Source organism: Vanacampus margaritifer, chromosome 4 (genome assembly GCF_051991255.1).
Source record: "Vanacampus margaritifer isolate UIUO_Vmar chromosome 4, RoL_Vmar_1.0, whole genome shotgun sequence".
Classification (NCBI taxonomy): Eukaryota; Metazoa; Chordata; class Actinopteri; order Syngnathiformes; family Syngnathidae; genus Vanacampus; species Vanacampus margaritifer.
The window spans coordinates 22,981,509-22,999,358 of record NC_135435.1 but is presented as its reverse complement, the minus strand read 5'-3'; the positions used below and the strand labels follow the sequence as shown (position 1 = coordinate 22,999,358).

The following is a 17,850-nucleotide window of genomic DNA, read 5'->3' as shown; positions in this document are numbered from 1 at the left end:
CTCTGTTTTTGTATGTGCTTTATTTCTGTAAGACTTTTTCTTTTCTTTTCAAATTAGCCAAGAAAAAAAAATCTGTAAAGGGGATAATTCATCTGGAAAGTAAGACCCCTAAAATAAAGCTTACCCAAAACAAATAAAAAGAAAATTTAATCGTACACAACTCCAACTTGTTTAAGAATTTCCTCTTTGACTTCAGCCAGCAGCAGAGAGTCTGCGTGAGACATGATGGAACACTCCTTCTTTCCTGCAGTGGAGAAAAGACACATGTGACATGCGTACTCGGATAGGCAGCCGTCCACACACAAGGTGAATAGCGTTACTGATTCTTATGCGGACGAGCCTGCAGCCGTGCACGATGAGGAATGAGTTCTGGTCAAAGTGCAAGAGAAACGGAATCCTCTGGAATTGCAGCATATTTTGCAAAAAATTTGGGGGTACTTTATCATCACTAGAATAAACCAACACTGTTTTCCTAAACAAATATGCGCTTTAGTTATCCTTGTAAGAGTAGCAAGAAGTTGGATTTTCTTTATTTACAATCTTTTATGCGCGGACTCGTGGTTGGCTGTCTCCTGATCTAGGGCTTTACATAATTGTACTTTTCCACTCTGAAATTTACCGTGTGTAATAAAAAAATTAAAAAACACACACATCAGAACATTTTTGTGCGGTATTAGTCCAAGCAGACTTGTCTGTTATTATTGTGACTTACTATTAGATAACATTTTATGAGCGGTGTATGCAGAAATTCTGGCAATTCCAAAGTGTTCACAATATTGTCACTAGCAGAAAACCAACTGAATTTGCAGGGGGTAAAAAACTTTGCTGAAAGATGTTTATCAAATATCTATTTTTATAATTAAATACATTCCTGTAAATTACCTTACCATATATGAAAAGCATATTTTTTTCTGTTTAACCAAAACATAAAAAAAAAATCGATTTCTTAGTTTAGATATTTTTCATTAAAGGGGAAGTCAACCCGCCAAAAAATGTGACCTCACTAGTCCAAACATGACATTCTGATTAATATTACATTTGTGGAATATGAGTTAAACAGCATAATCTAGCCGTTTTTATTCATCTCAGGGGGCGGCCATTTTGCCACTTGCTGACAGCCACTTGCTCAGGCAACAACCAATCACAGCTCAGCTTCCGAAAGCAGGTGAGTTGTGATTGGTCATTGCCTGAGCAACAGCAAGTGGAAAAATGTCCGCTCGCTGAGATGGACAAAAACGGCTGGATTTTGCTTCATAACTCATATTCCACAAATGTAATATTATTTAGAATTTCATGTTTAGACTATTGAGGTCACATATAACATATTATTGTCAAGAAATATTCAAGGTTGACTTCCACTTTAATAATAGCAGGACAGTCATTTAACTGCTTAAAATGATGCTCGATATCCTTACATTGCAATTAAAACTTTCTTTTTTGGGGGCAATTCCCATAAATGGCTTATACGTCGTAGCGTCGTACCTTGGAGCAAGCACTGTCGGACCGCCTCGGCCTCGTAGCGTAAGCCTGTGCTATGGACGAAGTTGAGGGGCAAGTGAGGCTCCGGGAGAGGGTACTTCTTCTCCTTCCCATTGACCACCATGACTTCGGGACACCACATGTGCGATGGGAACTGGGTGGACGGACGCACAACAGGCATGAGGAAATCAAATTCAAGAAAACCCGTTGAACACCGTTCTTTGTCTGCGATGCGCAACGCGGCTTTGTTTAACATTCGAGGCGCTTATAGGGAACAGCAGGGGCGTTTGCATGCAAGTTGGCACGAGTGCAGTCATAGTAACATTACCCGGATTAACCCCTTGCTGCCCACAACGATGGCATCGTTGTGGAGCTGCAGGCCCGAGGAGCTGGTGAACACGGCCATCCTGTTTTTGGAAAACTTGAGCGTCACCACCAAGGTCTCATCCACTCCTGGAAAAATACATTTGCATATGAAAGGTGTGCTTCATAATTATAATGTCATCTTATTTTTCGTTACCAGTATCCAGGATGACTCCCTCGGTTTTGATGCTCTCTGGCCTCTCTCCGCCGTACACCATGAGGGAGAACTGCAGCGGGTAGAGGCCAATGTCCAGCAGCGCTCCTCCGCCGAGCTCCTTCAGCTCCAGTCTGGGCAGAGGCAGCACGGACAGGCCGAACTCGGATCGGACCATCCTCACGTCACCGATCGCTCCCTCGGCGAGCAGCTTACGGAGCTCGCAGTAGGCCGGGAAAAATCGGGCCCAAATGGCCTGGAAAAGATCCATTGCATGGATTCATTCGGGTACAGTAAAGAAGTCTTTTATTTTTTTATCAAAGAGATTTAAAAAAAAAAAAAAAAAAAAAAAGTTGTAAAAAATAAAAATCTATTTAATACAACAGAACTTTTCTCAAAAACTCTGCTGTATTAGATTAAAAAAAAGTTTCAACATTAAATTCAGTCATTCTTCCGCATACCACTAGAGGGAGCCCAAACATTGTGAGGAAAAAAAGTTGTTTGGACTGTACAGTAGTTCGTAGTATACTAATGGTTTGCATGACTTAGAACAATCCAACTTTAGTTATCCGGTTGTTTCAACCTGATCTTTTACCTCCATGAAGAAGACGTTGTTCTTCTTGGCACAGGCCAAGATCGCCTTCACCTCCTTGGTTGTCATTCCCAGGGACTTCTCACACAGGACGGGCTTTTTGGCGTTAAGGAAGAGCAAACAGGAGCTCAGGTGGTTGGTCTGAATGGTGCCGATGTACACCACGTCTGCACGCACAGACAAATCTTAGGGAACGCATGCCGACAAACCACAAAATAGACACAACGGGTCTGCCACTGACCGATGTTGGGGTCTTTGGCCAGCTCCTCGTAGCTGCCGTAGGTTCGAGGGATGTTGTGCGTTTTGCCAAATTTCTTGGCATCATCTAAACTGCGGGCAGCCACAGCCACGGCCTGTCAGAGAGAAAAATAAAAAAGTCTTCAAATCCTTCTGCCCATTTCCTGTTGGGTATTGTATTCTCTTAAAAGACGTGATTGAACTGGAGCCAGAAATACAAACGGGGAGAAGGAAACTTTACAAAGAAAAAAAAAGATTATATAAAAAATATATATATATTTAAAAAAAAAAGAAGATTATTAAAAATTAGGGGCATCAGGCAATACATTTTTTTAATCGTAATTAATCGCATGACTTCACTAGTTAACTCAGGATTAATCACAAATCTGTTCTAAATGTACCTAAAAAAATTCTAGGTTTTCATACTCTTGTTAAAAATTGAAGGAAAAAAAAGTTAAACTAATAGAAATACTTCAAATGATTTTTTTTTTACGTCTATAGCTGTCAATGGCATTAAATGAGTTAAGGGGGAAAAATATGATATATAAGTATCGGCGACTACTCGTACTGGTATCGGTCTCAAAAAAATTGTGGTAGCAAAACATCCATGAGTACTTATATAACTTACATTCTTGCAACTGATTAAAGTAGTCAAAAGTGCACTCAAATTGAAAGAGTCTGCATTAAAGCACTTTATGGTGCTGGATTTATATGACTGTTAGCATTTGTTGAGCACCAAATATCAAATATATCTGTGAATATCCACCTAAATAAAATTATCTAAAAATAAATGACTAATAACTAATAACATTTTTTTCCAATTATTTCAAAAGGTTATGCATGTTAACCCCTCCCAAAAAGTAGAACAATCATTTTCAGTTGCTTAAGATAAAGTAAATGTTGCACACGGACAATAGACAGTTTTGCACAAGACAGCAGCTGGAGTACCGAACAAATATGCACATTTAAATTAGTGGCACATGCTCAAAGTTTGTGTGTGTGAGTGCGTGTGTCTCGGTTGTACCTGGTGGTGTTCGGGTGGCAGCGTTTTCATGGCCACCATGAAGTCATGGCTGATCTTGCCAGCGCTGCAGATTCCCCACCTGGTTGCCATGTTCGCGAGTGTGCGAGTCGATCCGAGCGACTTGTGAGTGCGTGTGTATCCTCCAAGTCAGGCGCAACAGGAAATTCTTGCTGCCCATGAATGTGATCCTTTTTCATCCGACGCAATTGGCCCGCTTATAACAAACGTCAGGAAGTGTCACATTTCAAACTCATTTCATCATCATGTGTTGTTTGGGGTTTTTCCACTTGCAGTTGAGGCAGTTTGTGCATTTGGCAGGATGAGTTCCAGTGTGCTCATATGGGGAGGTTAAACATACGCACACTGACAAAGGTTAACAAGTTTCTATAGAGTTAAAAAAAACAAAAACAAAAAAAACAGGTAGCAGTGCCAAAAAGGGAGGTTTTGCTTGTGGGCAAATTTCACACACACAGACACAACTTATGTAACATCCAAGAAGCCAGAAAAACAGCTAAGTGGAAAAATACCCAGCAGCCACAACATTCTCATGTGATCCACTACAAGAGCTGTATCAAACAATTATGCCTTCAAAGTGATAACAATGCTCTTGCTTGTATTCATATAACAAGGTGAGCTGCAATCACTTTTAGTGCAAAGTTAATAGTGTGTCTTCCTTTGAGCATTTGAAGAAACGGAAACCGTGTGAACAGCATGAAATATGCTCGAAAATGTAACTGTGGCTTGATGTGAAGAGCTGTGTAGTGTAGCGGTATGATACTGGCAAAAAGCTTATGAAGTCCGCTAGCAAGAGGCTAAGCTAACACGCATGTTTGTGGAAGACGTGTAACTGCAGAGTGACACATTTGCACTTCCTGTTTTCCTGTTTTTGGAAAGAGAGCAAACCGGATTAGCCAAAGATCATGCAAACGCCACATAAAAATGTTCCAATGGAGATTCCAACCTGATGCGCTAATCACCATACCACCGTGCTGCCTGGAACACTATATCATAATTTCCTGAAAATGTAAACATGATGCTTGAAAATGAAAAATGCTATAATTTCACATATAATGTAATGATTGATTGCATTTTTAGGTTGGTCTTTTTTTCCTCACAACTGAAAATGTAAAACTTAACATGTAATGTATATATTCATTTTCAGTGCAATTTGATTTCAACCCATAAAGAGTATGTCTATAAAATGTACATAATCAGTAAAAAAAAATATATTACTATATCAGTCAAGATTTTTTTTTATTACATTTTCAGTAAATTATTAACATTATAGGGTGCTACTCTGCAATAATATAAATATTTTGAATACCCCTTTGACAGTTTAAGAGACCAAAATGTCTTTGCAAAGCACTTTATTTAACTTTCAAAAATAATGTACCGTATTTATATTTATCTACATTTATTGAAAAATAAGAAAAATTGTGCAGTAAGAGCAAAGATGCATAATGCCAAAAATCCCCAAAATGATTTGCATTCCAGTGAGTTGGCTCATTGTTTCTGGTTGGACCCTTAGCCAGAGTCTTGGCTGTAGACCACGCCCACCTGCCTACGCACTTCGTCCTCCACTTGGGCCAGCAGAAGAGAGTCTGCATGTGACATCACTGGACTCTCCTTCAGGCCTGCAGTAGACAAAACTGGTATATTCGTTGTTGTCCATTTAAACCGGTTGCTCGGTTTGGAGTCTTACTGCGATGCAATTTTACAATTATGCCAAGGCGGCACATTTAACAATTAGCATTCCAGTCATGTGTGTCCATAACGTGACTAATTTGTTCACGCTGGTAACATTGATTCAATCTTGTTTGTTTTTTTTCTCATTTAATTTGTTGGAAAATTTACTGCTACAAGTTTGGAGGCTTTTTTTTTTAGGTTACATTTTAAATGTCATTAAATCTGTGCCTGTGCCTAAAGAAAAGCAGTTTTATGTTACACTTTTCGGTAACCAAAGTAGGGTTGTCAAAATGACTGTTAATTTTGAGTTAAAGTTCCTTTAACGCAACAAATTTTTTAAACACGCGATTAATGACACCGCCCCTTACTTAACCCCCGCAACCTTTAACAGTAAGAAATGTAATAATAATGCATATATTTGTGGCGACGAGGGTCACGTTGTATTTAGCAATTTTTAAAATGTGCAGAATTTCACAAGTTGCTTCATGTTAAAGATTAGATAGCTCTTAATATGAAAAGAAAAATGCACTGAGCTGTCACCGTTTTACATATGCAATTATGCCATCTAGTGGCAGAAATATGACCAACAAATCAATATCACACTTGTTTTTTTGTAGTGCAATACATCTTTTTTAGTTTTAACAAAATTTTATGGATGATTAAATTACTGTATCAATGACTAATAGATGCAGCAATATTTCTATTAGTTTAACATTTTTTCCACCACTTTTTATGTTAAGAGTATGAAAACTCGGGGGTGAAATTATTGCACATTTTATTCATTTTATTGTACATTTAGAACGGATATAAAATTTGCGATTAATCGTTACTATTGAAGTCGTGATTAATTACGATTTTAAAAATTCATCGCCTAAACCTAAGTCAAATCTTTTTTCTTAAAAAAAAAACTATGTTTAATATGCCCTCACTAGTCTGGACACGGCGTTAGGATTAATTTGTGTAAAATCCACCGCTTTTTATATTACTCTCAGGGGTCGGCCATTTTGCAATTTACTGTCACCTGAAAATGGCATCACAGTTGCTCAGGTAATGACCAATCACAGCTCACCTGTTTTCTGAGTTTGGTCATGTGATGTTTGCACAGTCATAAATATTTCAAGTACATTTAGCTGGAGAAGCATGATCTGCACAAAAGCTACCTCGGTGTTGCGTTCCAGCCGGCAAAAGGTCACTTGAGTTGAGACGTGCGTTTTTCAGCAAAAATCACAAGAGTTCAACAGCTCGCAGAGTTTATCACGATACCTTTAAGCAAACACTGTCGCACCGCCTCCGCCTCGTAGCGCATTCCGGTGCTGTTGAGGAAGTTGAGGGGTAAGGAAGGATCCGGGACAGGAAACGTGCTCTCCTTCCCGTTCACCACCAAAGAAGTGGGGCACCACATGTGAGCAGGGATCTGTACAACAAACAATGACATGTGATTGTCATGTCATCTCAGCGCCCCGCCTTCAGACCAGAGAGAGAAAAAAATTCCTTGCGACTTACCCTGATGTTGCCATTGATGCCCACGATGACGGCGTCGTTGGCGAGCTGCAGCCCCGAGGAGCATGTGATCACGGCCATGCGGCCTCTGGAGAACTTGAGAGTGACCACCGCGGTCTCGTCCACTCCTGAAAACGCATTTTGAGCCAGCATTAGATGATTACCGGTAACTCTTATGCCTTTTTCTTTGGCCTGTTGTGGCACTTTTACTGAGAGGACCCACCAGGAGTGACCATGAAGTAAATATTTAAAGGAGATTTATATATATATATATAATAATAGTAGGTCAAGTTTGCGCTCGTAGGTCAAAGCAAAAAATAAATAAATTTAATTCTCGAAAAATGCTCTTATCTCAAAGCACCACACCATAACTTGAAAATCACGCCCTCGTACGTACCCGTCTCCGTACAGACCCCCGCGGCCTTGACGCTCTCGGGCTTTTCCCCGCCGTACGCCATGATGGAGAACTGCAGCGGGTAGATGCCGAGGTCCAGCATGGTTCCCGCGCCCTGCTCCTTGTCCATCGATCGGGGCAAATGCATGAGGGGCTGGCCGAATTCGGCCCTCACCATCTTCACCTCGCCCAGTTCCCCTTGAGAGAGCAGCCGCCGGATCTCCACCGAGGCCGGGAAGAAGCGACTCCACACGGCCTACAACAGACCAAGTTTGATTGGGTTGGATTTTCACTTTGTCATCTATGAAAACCTCCAAGAGATGCTGAGCTTGATCCAAAATCGAAATGAATCTGGATAGTTTTACAGCCGAGACGATCGCAACGATTGATTCTTAAGGGATTTCAATTACGATGCACTATTGCAATGCATTTACCTGGGTTTGTTTTGAACCCTGGACACCATATGTTAGATTTGTGGCTCATTAACTCATTCACTGCCATTGACGGTTATGAATGTCAAAAAATAATTGTAACTATTTCTATTAGTTTAACATTTTTTCTACTTTAACAACAGTATGATAACCTAGATTTTTTATTGTACATTTCGAACAGATATAAAATTTGTGATTAATTGGGAGTTAACGATTTTTTTTTATAATAATCGCCTGACGCCCCTAATTTTTATTAATCATCTCGTCAGGCGATTCATTTTTTTATTGTAATTGATCGCATGACTTCACTAGTTAACTCACGATAAATCACAAATTTTACTTATTAAATATTTTTTATTAGTTAGTTACTTATTTATTTATTATACTCTTGTTAACAAAAGTGGAAAAAAAATGTTAAACTAATAGAAATAGTTTAAATGAATTTTTGATGTTTATAGCCATCAATGGCAGTGAATGAGTTAATAATGTTAAAGATTTTTTCACAATTAGGAAACAGATAAATACCAATATGCAAATGATCACTTATTAGTAATTTTTTATTGGTGTTTTTTTTTTTTTTTTTTTTTTTTGGGGGGGGGGGGGTGCTTTTTTATTTATTTATTTAAAATTTTTAGTTTTTCCAAGTTACAAATTTATGGAATATGTTTTTCAGATCCCCCCGTCCCACCCACCCCCACCCCCTGTATTTCAGTTTTTGTTTTTTTCTGTTTTCAGAATATATATATTTTGTTTTCTGGAATATTTTGTTTCTGTGACAGGAAAAAAAAAAATTCCAAAAACAGGGAAAAAATATAAAATAAATTATAATTATAATAAAAAATAATAATAAAAATGGAGGGGGGGGGGGGGTAATTATTGAGAAAAAAAAAAAGAATTATTGGAAGAAAAAAAAAACTCTCCCAAAATAACTTTCTCAAAAACATGACTTTTCTTCTTTTCTTCCAAGTGAATGCAATACAATTCCATGCTTATACAATATTTCTAGCAAATCACAATGTACTGACTGGTAAGCTATTTTTGGAACAAGCCTGCGGGCTACTCTTGTGGTCCTCAAGGTCACCCCGTGTTGAGTTGCAGTTTTTACCGTGAACCGGATACTGTAATTTCCTTTTCCCTAAGCAAACAAAGTACGTTTAATAAAGAGCCGCATGGATGATGTCAAATTGGCCAAGGCAACCCGTCACTTGGAGACGATGTCCGAACCCGATCGTCGTTGGTGTCCATGCGTTCTACTTTTTACCCACCATGTAGCGTCATAAGCTAATACTGTCACACTGTTCCGCTTTTGCTTTTGGATTCGTTTAGTCAAAAAGCGCAATCACCTCCATGAGGAAGACATTGTTCCTCCTGGCCGAGTCCAGGATCTCCTTCACCTCCCTAGCGTTCATGGCCAGAGGCTTCTCGCATAACACATTTTTTTGGGCATCCATGAACAGCAAGCAGCTCTTCAGGTGGAACGGGTGGATCACGCCGACGTACACCACATCTAAAAACACACACAGACATCTGTTAATTATTTATTCATTTTGTAGACGATAAGCCAACTGTCTACGTTTGACCCACAGGGCTCTTTATGCAAACCAACCAATATTTGGATCTTGGGCCAGTTCCTCATAGCTGTCGTACGATGCAGGGATGCCGTGCTTTTTGCCAAACTCCTGCGCGCGCTCCAAGTTGCGGGCAGCCACAGCCACAACCTGTTAAGTGAAGTCATCTGTTGAACTCATTCACTGCCATTGACGGCTATAGACGTCAAAATTCATTTGAACTATTTCTATTTGTTTAACATTATTTCCCACTTTTGTTAACAAGAGTATGAAAACCTAGAAAAAAATTGTTTTTGTACATTTAGAACAGATATAAAATTTGTGATTCATCATGAGTTAACTAGTGAAGTCATGCGATTAATTATGATTAAAAAATGTAATCGCTTGATGCCCCTAATTTTTAATAATCTTTTCTTCTTTTTTTTTTTAATAAAATATTTTTTCCCCGTAATTAATCGCATGACTTCACTAGTTAACTCACTATTAATCACACATTTTTATATCTGTTCTAAATTTACAATATTTTTGTTCTAGGTTTTCATACTCTTGTTACCAAAAGTAGGAAAAAATGCTAAACTAATAGAAATAGTTCAAATTAATTTTTTATCTGTCAATGGCAGTGAATGAATTAAACTCATACAAGTATTAACTAAAAACTATTCATTTTACGGTGAGCTGGTGATTAGCAAGTAATTTGGATCTGGGCTACCTTTCTACGTGGACTTTGAATGCTCTCCCTGTGATGGTGTGTGCTTAAAGGCTCTAAACTGTAGTTTGGTGTAAATGTGAGTGTGATTTTGTTGTTGTTTGCTATTTTTTGGTTTGCCATGACCCCATGTGCTCTCACTGCTCTTCAGTCAGCTGCATGTCCAGCTCACCCGTGACCCCTAATGAGGACAAGCGTTATAAATCCTAAAAATTACTTAAAAGGTATAAATAAACAAAAAATGGTGGAAAATGTTCCCATGACTACAAATATCACTGGCTAGTAACATGCATACATTAGCACCTAATAACATTCTAAAAGCTATTATGTCAAATTATTAGCGCGGCACCAGCATTTGAGTCGTTGACGTGCACTTTGGAGCGTAAATAACAAATTGGAAGCAAGAGAAAACGGCAAATAAACGTGGTTGAGCTTTGAACTTTGCACTCCTGGTCAGACGTCCCTTTTGCAAACGCTAAACCGAATCCTTGGATAAGCAGTAGAAATGTGGAGTAAACCTGTTTTGATGGGAGCGAGGGATTCACTAGCCACTTAGGCACTGATACCTGGTGGTCTTCAGGCGGAAGGGTTTTTAGGGCCACCGCGAAGTCGTGGCTGATCTTGCCTGCACCGCAGATCCCCCATCTGGTTGCCATGTTTGGAAGAGGTCAGAGTGGATCCGGTTGCAATTGCGGCATGATGCCGATAGATGGAGACAAAGTTTTACTTATTACAATACTGTACTTTTGTTTATTTATTTATTTATTTGCCTGGTCGTTGACGTTGGTTGTATGTAAACCAATACTACACTAGACAACAACGCCTGTTATGGGAGAGATATTTTAGTTAGTTGTTATTATACTGTATGCTATTTCATTGTAAATACAATATATAATATAATAAAATAATATAATTTCTTTCACAAGTTAGGAACAAACTTGGGAATTATTTTTCTTTTACTTTAAATGAGGTACTTAAAAAAAAACATTTTTCATTTGGATAATGAAATGAAACACACACATTAAGTACATATTGTGTTTGAGTTACTTTCACCGATGTTAGAAAACATATTTCCTCATTTGCACAACAAAGAAAAAAATATATTTTAATGTGAAATATGTAACTTTTTAAAAATATTTTTCCGGTGCTGTTGGTGAAGTTGAGCTATTGTATCACTCACATTTGCCGTTCACCACTAGCCTGATGGGGCAATGCATTGGACCTGCACACCTTCAGGACATGGCACGTTTAGAAAAAAGGTCAGGTATACATATATGATTGCCTTTTTGTATTTTTTCCTCTCTCTGTGTTACACTTTACTACACTTGCATTATGAGTTAAAAAACAACAACAACAACCTTAATACATTTTATAGAGGGTTATTATTAAGGGGATAGCTGTAGGGGGGCATTCTTAGTAGTATTGGAAAACATTCAAAAGGCAATTGTGGATTTTCAGTCTAACATTCTACAGTAGTTCCCATACTGGGATTCCAAATTGTGTCATCTATAACTTCTGGATCATATGGCATGCTCTGATTGATGAGATTCTCCAGGATCCGGTGATGCAGTCTTCCAAGTGCTTTGGGAATTCCATCTTGGTGACATCATCCAATTTCTATATAAATTGTGATATCGTACTTAAATTGATCCCTTGGTGCCACTGACGACAGCATCGTTTTGGAAGACGAACAGCGATGGAGGAGGTGCACTTAGCCAGCCTCTTCCTGGAGAATTTCATCACCAAAACCACAGACTCGTCCACTCCTTGCGAGGGACAAAAATGTCGTGGTTACCATTTGGTTCACGGAACATTGAGAACACATTTCAATTAAGTGAATGGAGCTCTAAAATGAGAGAAAAGATGACAGGGGGAATCTGATTTTACAGCATCATTATTAGGAGATGATTAAATGGTGCAACACGACGGTTGGTGAAAGATAAGGAAATCACAGTTATAATGTGACAGTCTTTCACGGAAGGTTATCTGGCTGCAAGACGAGCAGGTCCACACTGCCTGTCAGTCCGCCGTATTACTGTGCTTCCCCGGGGAGGGATTTGGATTAGTCTGACATTTTAAAAAATATAACTTTTCCATGTGAAGAATTCCTCCTCTTTTATTTTGGGGAGAGAGCGGGTTGCAATTTAGCAGTGGTGGGACAAATACGTTGTTAGTATACGTTCATAGATTTTTCAGGTATCTGTTCTTCACCAAGTATTTCTTTGTATGAAGTCTTTATTTTTACTACCTAAATGTTGGCTGTATTTTCTACTCCTTTTTTTTTTTTCAACAAAAACACAAAAATAGAGAAAAGTAAAATCAACCACAGTGAAAGAAGAGTGTGGTTCTTGGCCTGACTTGACTAATCCACACAACTGATTATTTACTGAATATTCACAGCGACTGATGTCCAGCAAAATAGTGCTTGTGCTGCTAGCAGTTAGCGATGCCTGCATTTGCTAGCCACGGCTGCTACACTGCTAGTGTGACATAACAGAGTCTTACTGGATTAGATTTTATTTTTTGGAAGGTAGAATCAATTAAAAATCAAATAATCATGTCCTTATTTCAAAGAATTGTATGACATTGTTGACTACAAGAATGCCAAATGCATAGTTGTCTATGCTAGCTAATTCAAACATCAGCGGCTAATGACTAGCCTATAAATGATCCATCTAATCTGAAAAGGCGCATACAAGTATTGTATTTTTCAGTGATCATTAGTTAATTTAGCATTTTTTGTTATTCAATTTACAATGCTAGGAAAGCGTGCTTATACTTTTACCAGTCACAATAATCATACTTTTATTTTGGTAGCTACAGTGCGTAAGCTACTACTTTCTCCACCTCTGCATTTCATGATGAACTTTTCTGAGCATTAGACGCCGAGGATAAGCAGCTTGTGATCACTGATCCACAGTGGGCGGTTAATGATACTAATCCCAAATTGTTGAGTCATACCCGAGTCGAGCAACACCCCCACAGTATGGACGGACTCCGGCCTCTCGCTGTCAAACACCATCAGGACAAACTGCAGGCAGTGCACGCCGATGTCCAGCAGGGCGCCGCCCCCCGAGCCCCTTCTCCACCGAGCGTGGGATGTCGAGCTGGGGGGGGGGCGAATTACAGGGACAGGGTACACAATGCACCATCAAATAAAATGCGAGTTGATTTAGTCTTTGAGACTAGTGCATATAGCAAAGCCCGCACTTGTTACCTACAACCCTTCTAAAGCTAAACCCTCTGTTTGCCAAATTCTTTCCGTGGTCAAACCTGTTTAGAACCCTTATTGTTACAAGGTATAGGGATACGGGTTTAGGGTTAGTCGGTAAAAGGGTTATAGCTAGGAATGACGTGCAGTATTAAATAATGAAAAATTTGGGATGTTTTTACACTTTACAAGCCTGTGATTGGCTAACAACCAGTTCAGAGTCTTGCCCATTGACAGCTGGGATAAGCTCGCAACCCTAGTCAGGATAAGCGGTTCAGAGAATGGATGGATACACATAAACAAATGACCATCCTAAACGTGTCGTGTAAGGCCATTGAAACGACTCCATTTGCGTAAACATTGCATGATGACCAATCGATAATGTTGTTCTCAAAGTTACCCTCAGCCGACTTACCTCCATCAGGCAGACCTTGTTTGTCCTGGCGGCGTCCACCAGGTCTTTGACCCGACCAGAGTTGACACAGAACGCTCTTGCCAGCGTTGAGGAAGAGGAGACCCACTCGCCAGTGTTCTGCGTGCGGCAATCCCAAGTACACATCTGGAGTGATAGGAACACAGTGCGATCAGTTAATTCCTATGAATACATTTTGCATAACATTTGTTTCAAAGTATGAAGAGTGAAAATTGTCTCTCAAAACGATGCACACTTGCCCATTGCTGTACTCAAATGTTGTGGACTGGTCACCAGCCTATCATAGGACACATAGGCACTGACAAACCCTTCTTTAAATTAAACCAAGAGCACCATCTAGAGGAGTAAAAAAAAAAAGTATCGCTAAGTGCTTCATGAAGCTTCATTTTCCCATCACTGGTAAATACCATGAAATACAAGCTGCACTTCTGAAACTTGTCTGATATTCTTTTTTTGTGTCTAAATGTCTTTAGTACGCAACTAAAACAGAAATTAACATTGCTGTTCCAATACTTTTGGAGGGGACTGTAGACTAACATCCATTCACAATTGCCACCAAGATTCGAATCACTAATTCTTAGTTGTGACTCAAAAACGGCTTCCTCTTGCAGTACCAACATTTTGGGTCATTGGCCAGCTTTTTTTCAGCAATGGCTCTTATCTAGACAAATGATAGGTCGCGTCTTTTTTTTTTTTTGCAAACCTGGTGATCCTGACGAGAAGTCCTCAGAGCCACGCTGAGGTCGTGACTGATCTTCCAATCGGGTCGCCAAGCTGGAGGCCGTTGTTGTCTCGCTACTGTTGAGGTGTGACCTTGGTGAGAAGAGCTTCTTGTATTTATTCGAAGAGATTGTGCTGGTGTCACCTTTCTTACCAAAACACATGCTTATGAGTTATGGTTTTATTGCTGACACAGGTCTTTTTCCATGAAATGGTTTTGTACTTAACAATCTGTAACAACTGACACTCTGGCGAGCGTTTAATGTTGCAAGCACAGGTCAATCCAAGGTTCTGTTTGATAAAAGAAGCAAATGATTACACTGTTGTATCACTCATGGCTGAGCAGGGTTAGTAAAGATGAGATAGGATGACTGTGAAAAAAAAAGAAAGCATCAGCTGAGCTCAGTTGCCCTTGAGCTAAATATTACCTCCTTTTGAGGTAAACATGCTACCACATGTCGTCAGAAGGGGGCACTGTGTTTTCAGCTGTCTTCACTCGCAGCCTGTATTGGAAGATAGGGTGAAAGAGCAGATTTAAAAAATATAGATTTATTTAATTTAATTTTTTTTTAAATCTGAGAATTACTGATCTAAAAAAAATAATTGTAAAGCATGTTTTTCCCAAAATGTTGATTTTCATGTTAATCTTTTCTCAAATTGTAAAATTCATTCCAGGATTCCACAGAAGAAACTAAAGAAAGAGTTAAGCAAAAAAAAAAAAAAAAAGCACGTGAATCAAATTCCAATTTAATGAAATTCTATTTTTTTTTGACTATTTTTAAGTTAATGCAAAACTTTAAAAATAAATGACCTTCATTCAGCTATTCTCCACAGTATAGGCTAAATTAAACAATTAATTGATGTGATAAACAAAGGGCTAAAAAAAATTGTGGAAATGTAAGTTGCAAAAAAAAAATGGGTGTGTGGGGTTGGATACTCTAAAATATGTATTTGTGTTTATTTTGAGTAATTTAAGAATATAGAGCCAAACCTATCCAAAAATATTTTTTTATTATCTGATTATTCAATTCAATCTGAGGATTCCAATTGAGTAATTTGAAGCCAGAAATGAAGCAATTCATTTAACCATCATATTCTCCATTTCTATACGACTACCATCGAATTGAGCAGATTATTTTTCTAATCATAAACTCCAAAGAGATGAGATTGTGGGAGTTTCATAATGGCCCAAGTTTATTCCTTCTTTTTTTTTTTTTTAACAATGGCTTTTTGTGTTTCACACCAAAATGAGCCCTAAGCAGGTGTGTTCTACCGTTGTCATAACAACAAGGTACCAGCTGGCCAATTTGTATGCTAATTTCTGTTGGGTTGGCCTCATATACTTGTTACCATAGGAATGAACTTTTTTTCTGGGACAATCTTTCAATATATATATATATATATATATATATATATATATATATATCAGGCAATTGAACACAGGAGCAACAATTTATATTGTAGTTTCATAATACGAACAGAAAAAAATGAGAGAAAAAGGGATTTTTAAAAAATGATTTTGCCTGAAAAGGAGTGGGGAGGAGAAAACATATTTAATAACAACCCCATCTTTAATCTATAAAACACAAATATACAGTACTTCTCGCAAGTTACAGTATTGCTATCTTTACAATTGAAGCAATTTTATCATAATATATAAACAATATTATGACATACCATTAACTGAATTGTTGAGTGCCAATAATGTTAACGTTAGCAACAGATATTACATTCTTACAGTTCATACCAACAATGGTAATATGTTATATATCCCAAGAATATAGTAGTAAGAATAAGACATATACATACATATCAAGTCTCACCTACTTAAAGGACGTAACTGGTCGCTGGTTGGGTAAAAAAAAAAAAGCCACAGGGCCATGCCCTGACATCACCACAGGTGTTGGGGAAGAGAAGTGCTGAGCGTGATCCAGATGCTGTCACCTGACACGGCAACCGGATTTTAAATTGGTGTGAATCAACCAATCAGTTGAGTGCCGACAGCCAACAGGCTCAGGTGTCGGGAGACCCTCAAGGAGACTCCAACGTGAAACGGTCGCCGAAAGCCCCTTCCCTCTTTTTGAATAACCCGATCGAACCCTGACTTTCAACAGATCCATCCGCAGAAGGAAGTCTGGTTAATTCAGAGGGGTCAGGACGACGACGCGCCACGGATGTCATGTCTCCTTTTTTTTTCATTAAAAATTCATGCATCATCGCCGCAGGGACGCATCTGAATGACATCTAACAGGTCACCAACGAACATAGCCCGACTCAGCAGATTGTCTTAAAGGGGAAGTCAAACCCAATATTTTATTGTCAATATGTTCTATACAGCCCGACTAGTCTAAACACAGTATTTTGATTAACATTGCATTTGAGGAATAGAAATTAAGGAGCAAAATCCACCCATTTTTATCCATCTTAGGGGCGGCCATTTTGATGCTCGCTGTTGACTGAAAATCACTTCACAGTTGTTCAGGTAACGACCAATCATGGCTTACCTGTTTTCTAAAGCTGAGCCATGATTGGTACGAGTAAAATATACTTTTCTTAATTTGCATTACATTTATTTAAAATGTGTCATTAATATAATTGCCTCATAGTGCTGCATGTGGCCTCCATTTTGAATTTGTTTTAAGAGACTAAAAACGGTTCATTGCGGTACCATTGTTATGCATTTGTTATTGTGTTTGTGTAATATAAATTAAGGAGCAAAATCCACCCATTTTTATCCATTTTAGGGGCGGCCATTTTGACATTTGTTGTCAACTGAAAATGACATCACAGCTGCTTAGGGCTCTGACGACCAATCATGGCTTACCTATTTTCTGAAGCTGAGCCATGATTGGTACGATAAAATATACTTCTCTTAATTTGCATTACATTTATTTTAAAATGTGTCATTAACTCATTCACTGCCATTGACGGCTATAGACGTCATAAATTCATTTGAACTATTTCTATTAGTTGAACATTTTTTCCCCCACTTTTAACAAGAGTATGAAAACCTAGATTTAAAAAAATATTTTTTTTACATTTGGAGCAGATATAAAATGTGTGATTAATCGTGCGGTAACTAGTGAAGTCATGCGATTAATTACGATTAAAAATTTTAATTGCTTGACGCCCCTAATTTTAAAAAATCTTTTCTTTAAAAAAATTAATGAAATAATTTTGATTATTTTGAATCTTTTTTTTTTTTAAAGAAAAGATTATTTTAAATTAGGAGGATCAGGCGATTACAATTTTTAATCGTAATTAATCGCATGACTTCACTAGTTACCTCACGATTAATCACACATTTTATATCTGTTCTAATACAATAAAAACATTCTAGGTTTTCATACTC

The 17,850-nt window shown here is 38.4% G+C and overlaps 2 protein-coding genes across 4 annotated transcripts; both read right to left on the bottom strand.

Moving 5' to 3' along the window:
* Position 1: 1 nt before the first annotated feature.
* LOC144050368 (trans-1,2-dihydrobenzene-1,2-diol dehydrogenase-like) lies at positions 2-4,159 on the bottom strand. The gene is made up of 7 exons (XM_077563530.1): positions 3,850-4,159; positions 2,830-2,941; positions 2,592-2,755; positions 2,000-2,252; positions 1,808-1,932; positions 1,483-1,633; positions 2-244 (listed from the first exon to the last, which is right to left on the bottom strand). The coding sequence occupies exons 1-7, from the start codon at positions 3,937-3,939 to the stop codon at positions 147-149; spliced, it is 993 nt and encodes a 330-aa protein (XP_077419656.1). The 5' UTR covers positions 3,940-4,159; the 3' UTR covers positions 2-146.
* A 1,040-nt stretch (positions 4,160-5,199) lies between these two features.
* Positions 5,200-14,666, bottom strand: LOC144050367 (trans-1,2-dihydrobenzene-1,2-diol dehydrogenase-like). Of its 3 annotated transcripts, XM_077563527.1 has the most exons (9): positions 14,482-14,666; positions 14,018-14,114; positions 13,761-13,904; positions 9,467-9,578; positions 9,204-9,367; positions 7,433-7,685; positions 7,039-7,163; positions 6,799-6,949; positions 5,200-5,483 (listed from the first exon to the last, which is right to left on the bottom strand). In XM_077563527.1, the coding sequence occupies exons 3-9, from the start codon at positions 13,902-13,904 to the stop codon at positions 5,374-5,376; spliced, it is 1,059 nt and encodes a 352-aa protein (XP_077419653.1). In that variant the 5' UTR covers positions 14,018-14,114; positions 14,482-14,666; the 3' UTR covers positions 5,200-5,373. The 3 variants fall into 3 exon arrangements, with proteins under 3 accessions (XP_077419653.1, XP_077419654.1, XP_077419655.1); XM_077563528.1 differs by lacking the exon at positions 14,018-14,114; XM_077563529.1 differs by lacking the exons at positions 13,761-13,904; positions 14,018-14,114; positions 14,482-14,666 and adding an exon at positions 10,701-10,858.
* Between the last annotated feature and the right edge of the window lie 3,184 nt (positions 14,667-17,850).

What these genes read in the sequence shown, in the direction of transcription:
- LOC144050368 (XM_077563530.1), bottom strand. Translation starts at nt 3,939, where the DNA reads ATGGCAACCAGGTGGGGAATCTGCAGCGCTGGCAAGATCAGCCATGAC. An exon ending in GGCCAAAGACCCCAACATCG is followed by an intron (nt 2,756 to 2,829) that starts GTCAGTGGCAGA and finishes CTGTGCGTGCAG; the next exon opens with ACGTGGTGTACATCGGCACC. An exon ending in CCGACAGTGCTTGCTCCAAG is followed by an intron (nt 245 to 1,482) that starts GTACGACGCTAC and finishes TCTCCACTGCAG; the next exon opens with GAAAGAAGGAGTGTTCCATC.
- LOC144050367 (XM_077563527.1), bottom strand. Translation starts at nt 13,904, where the DNA reads ATGTGTACTTGGGATTGCCGCACGCAGAACACTGGCGAGTGGGTCTCC. An exon ending in ACAAGGTCTGCCTGATGGAG is followed by an intron (nt 9,579 to 13,760) that starts GTAAGTCGGCTG and finishes TTCACTTAACAG; the next exon opens with GTTGTGGCTGTGGCTGCCCG. An exon ending in GCGACAGTGTTTGCTTAAAG is followed by an intron (nt 5,484 to 6,798) that starts GTATCGTGATAA and finishes TGTCTACTGCAG; the next exon opens with GCCTGAAGGAGAGTCCAGTG.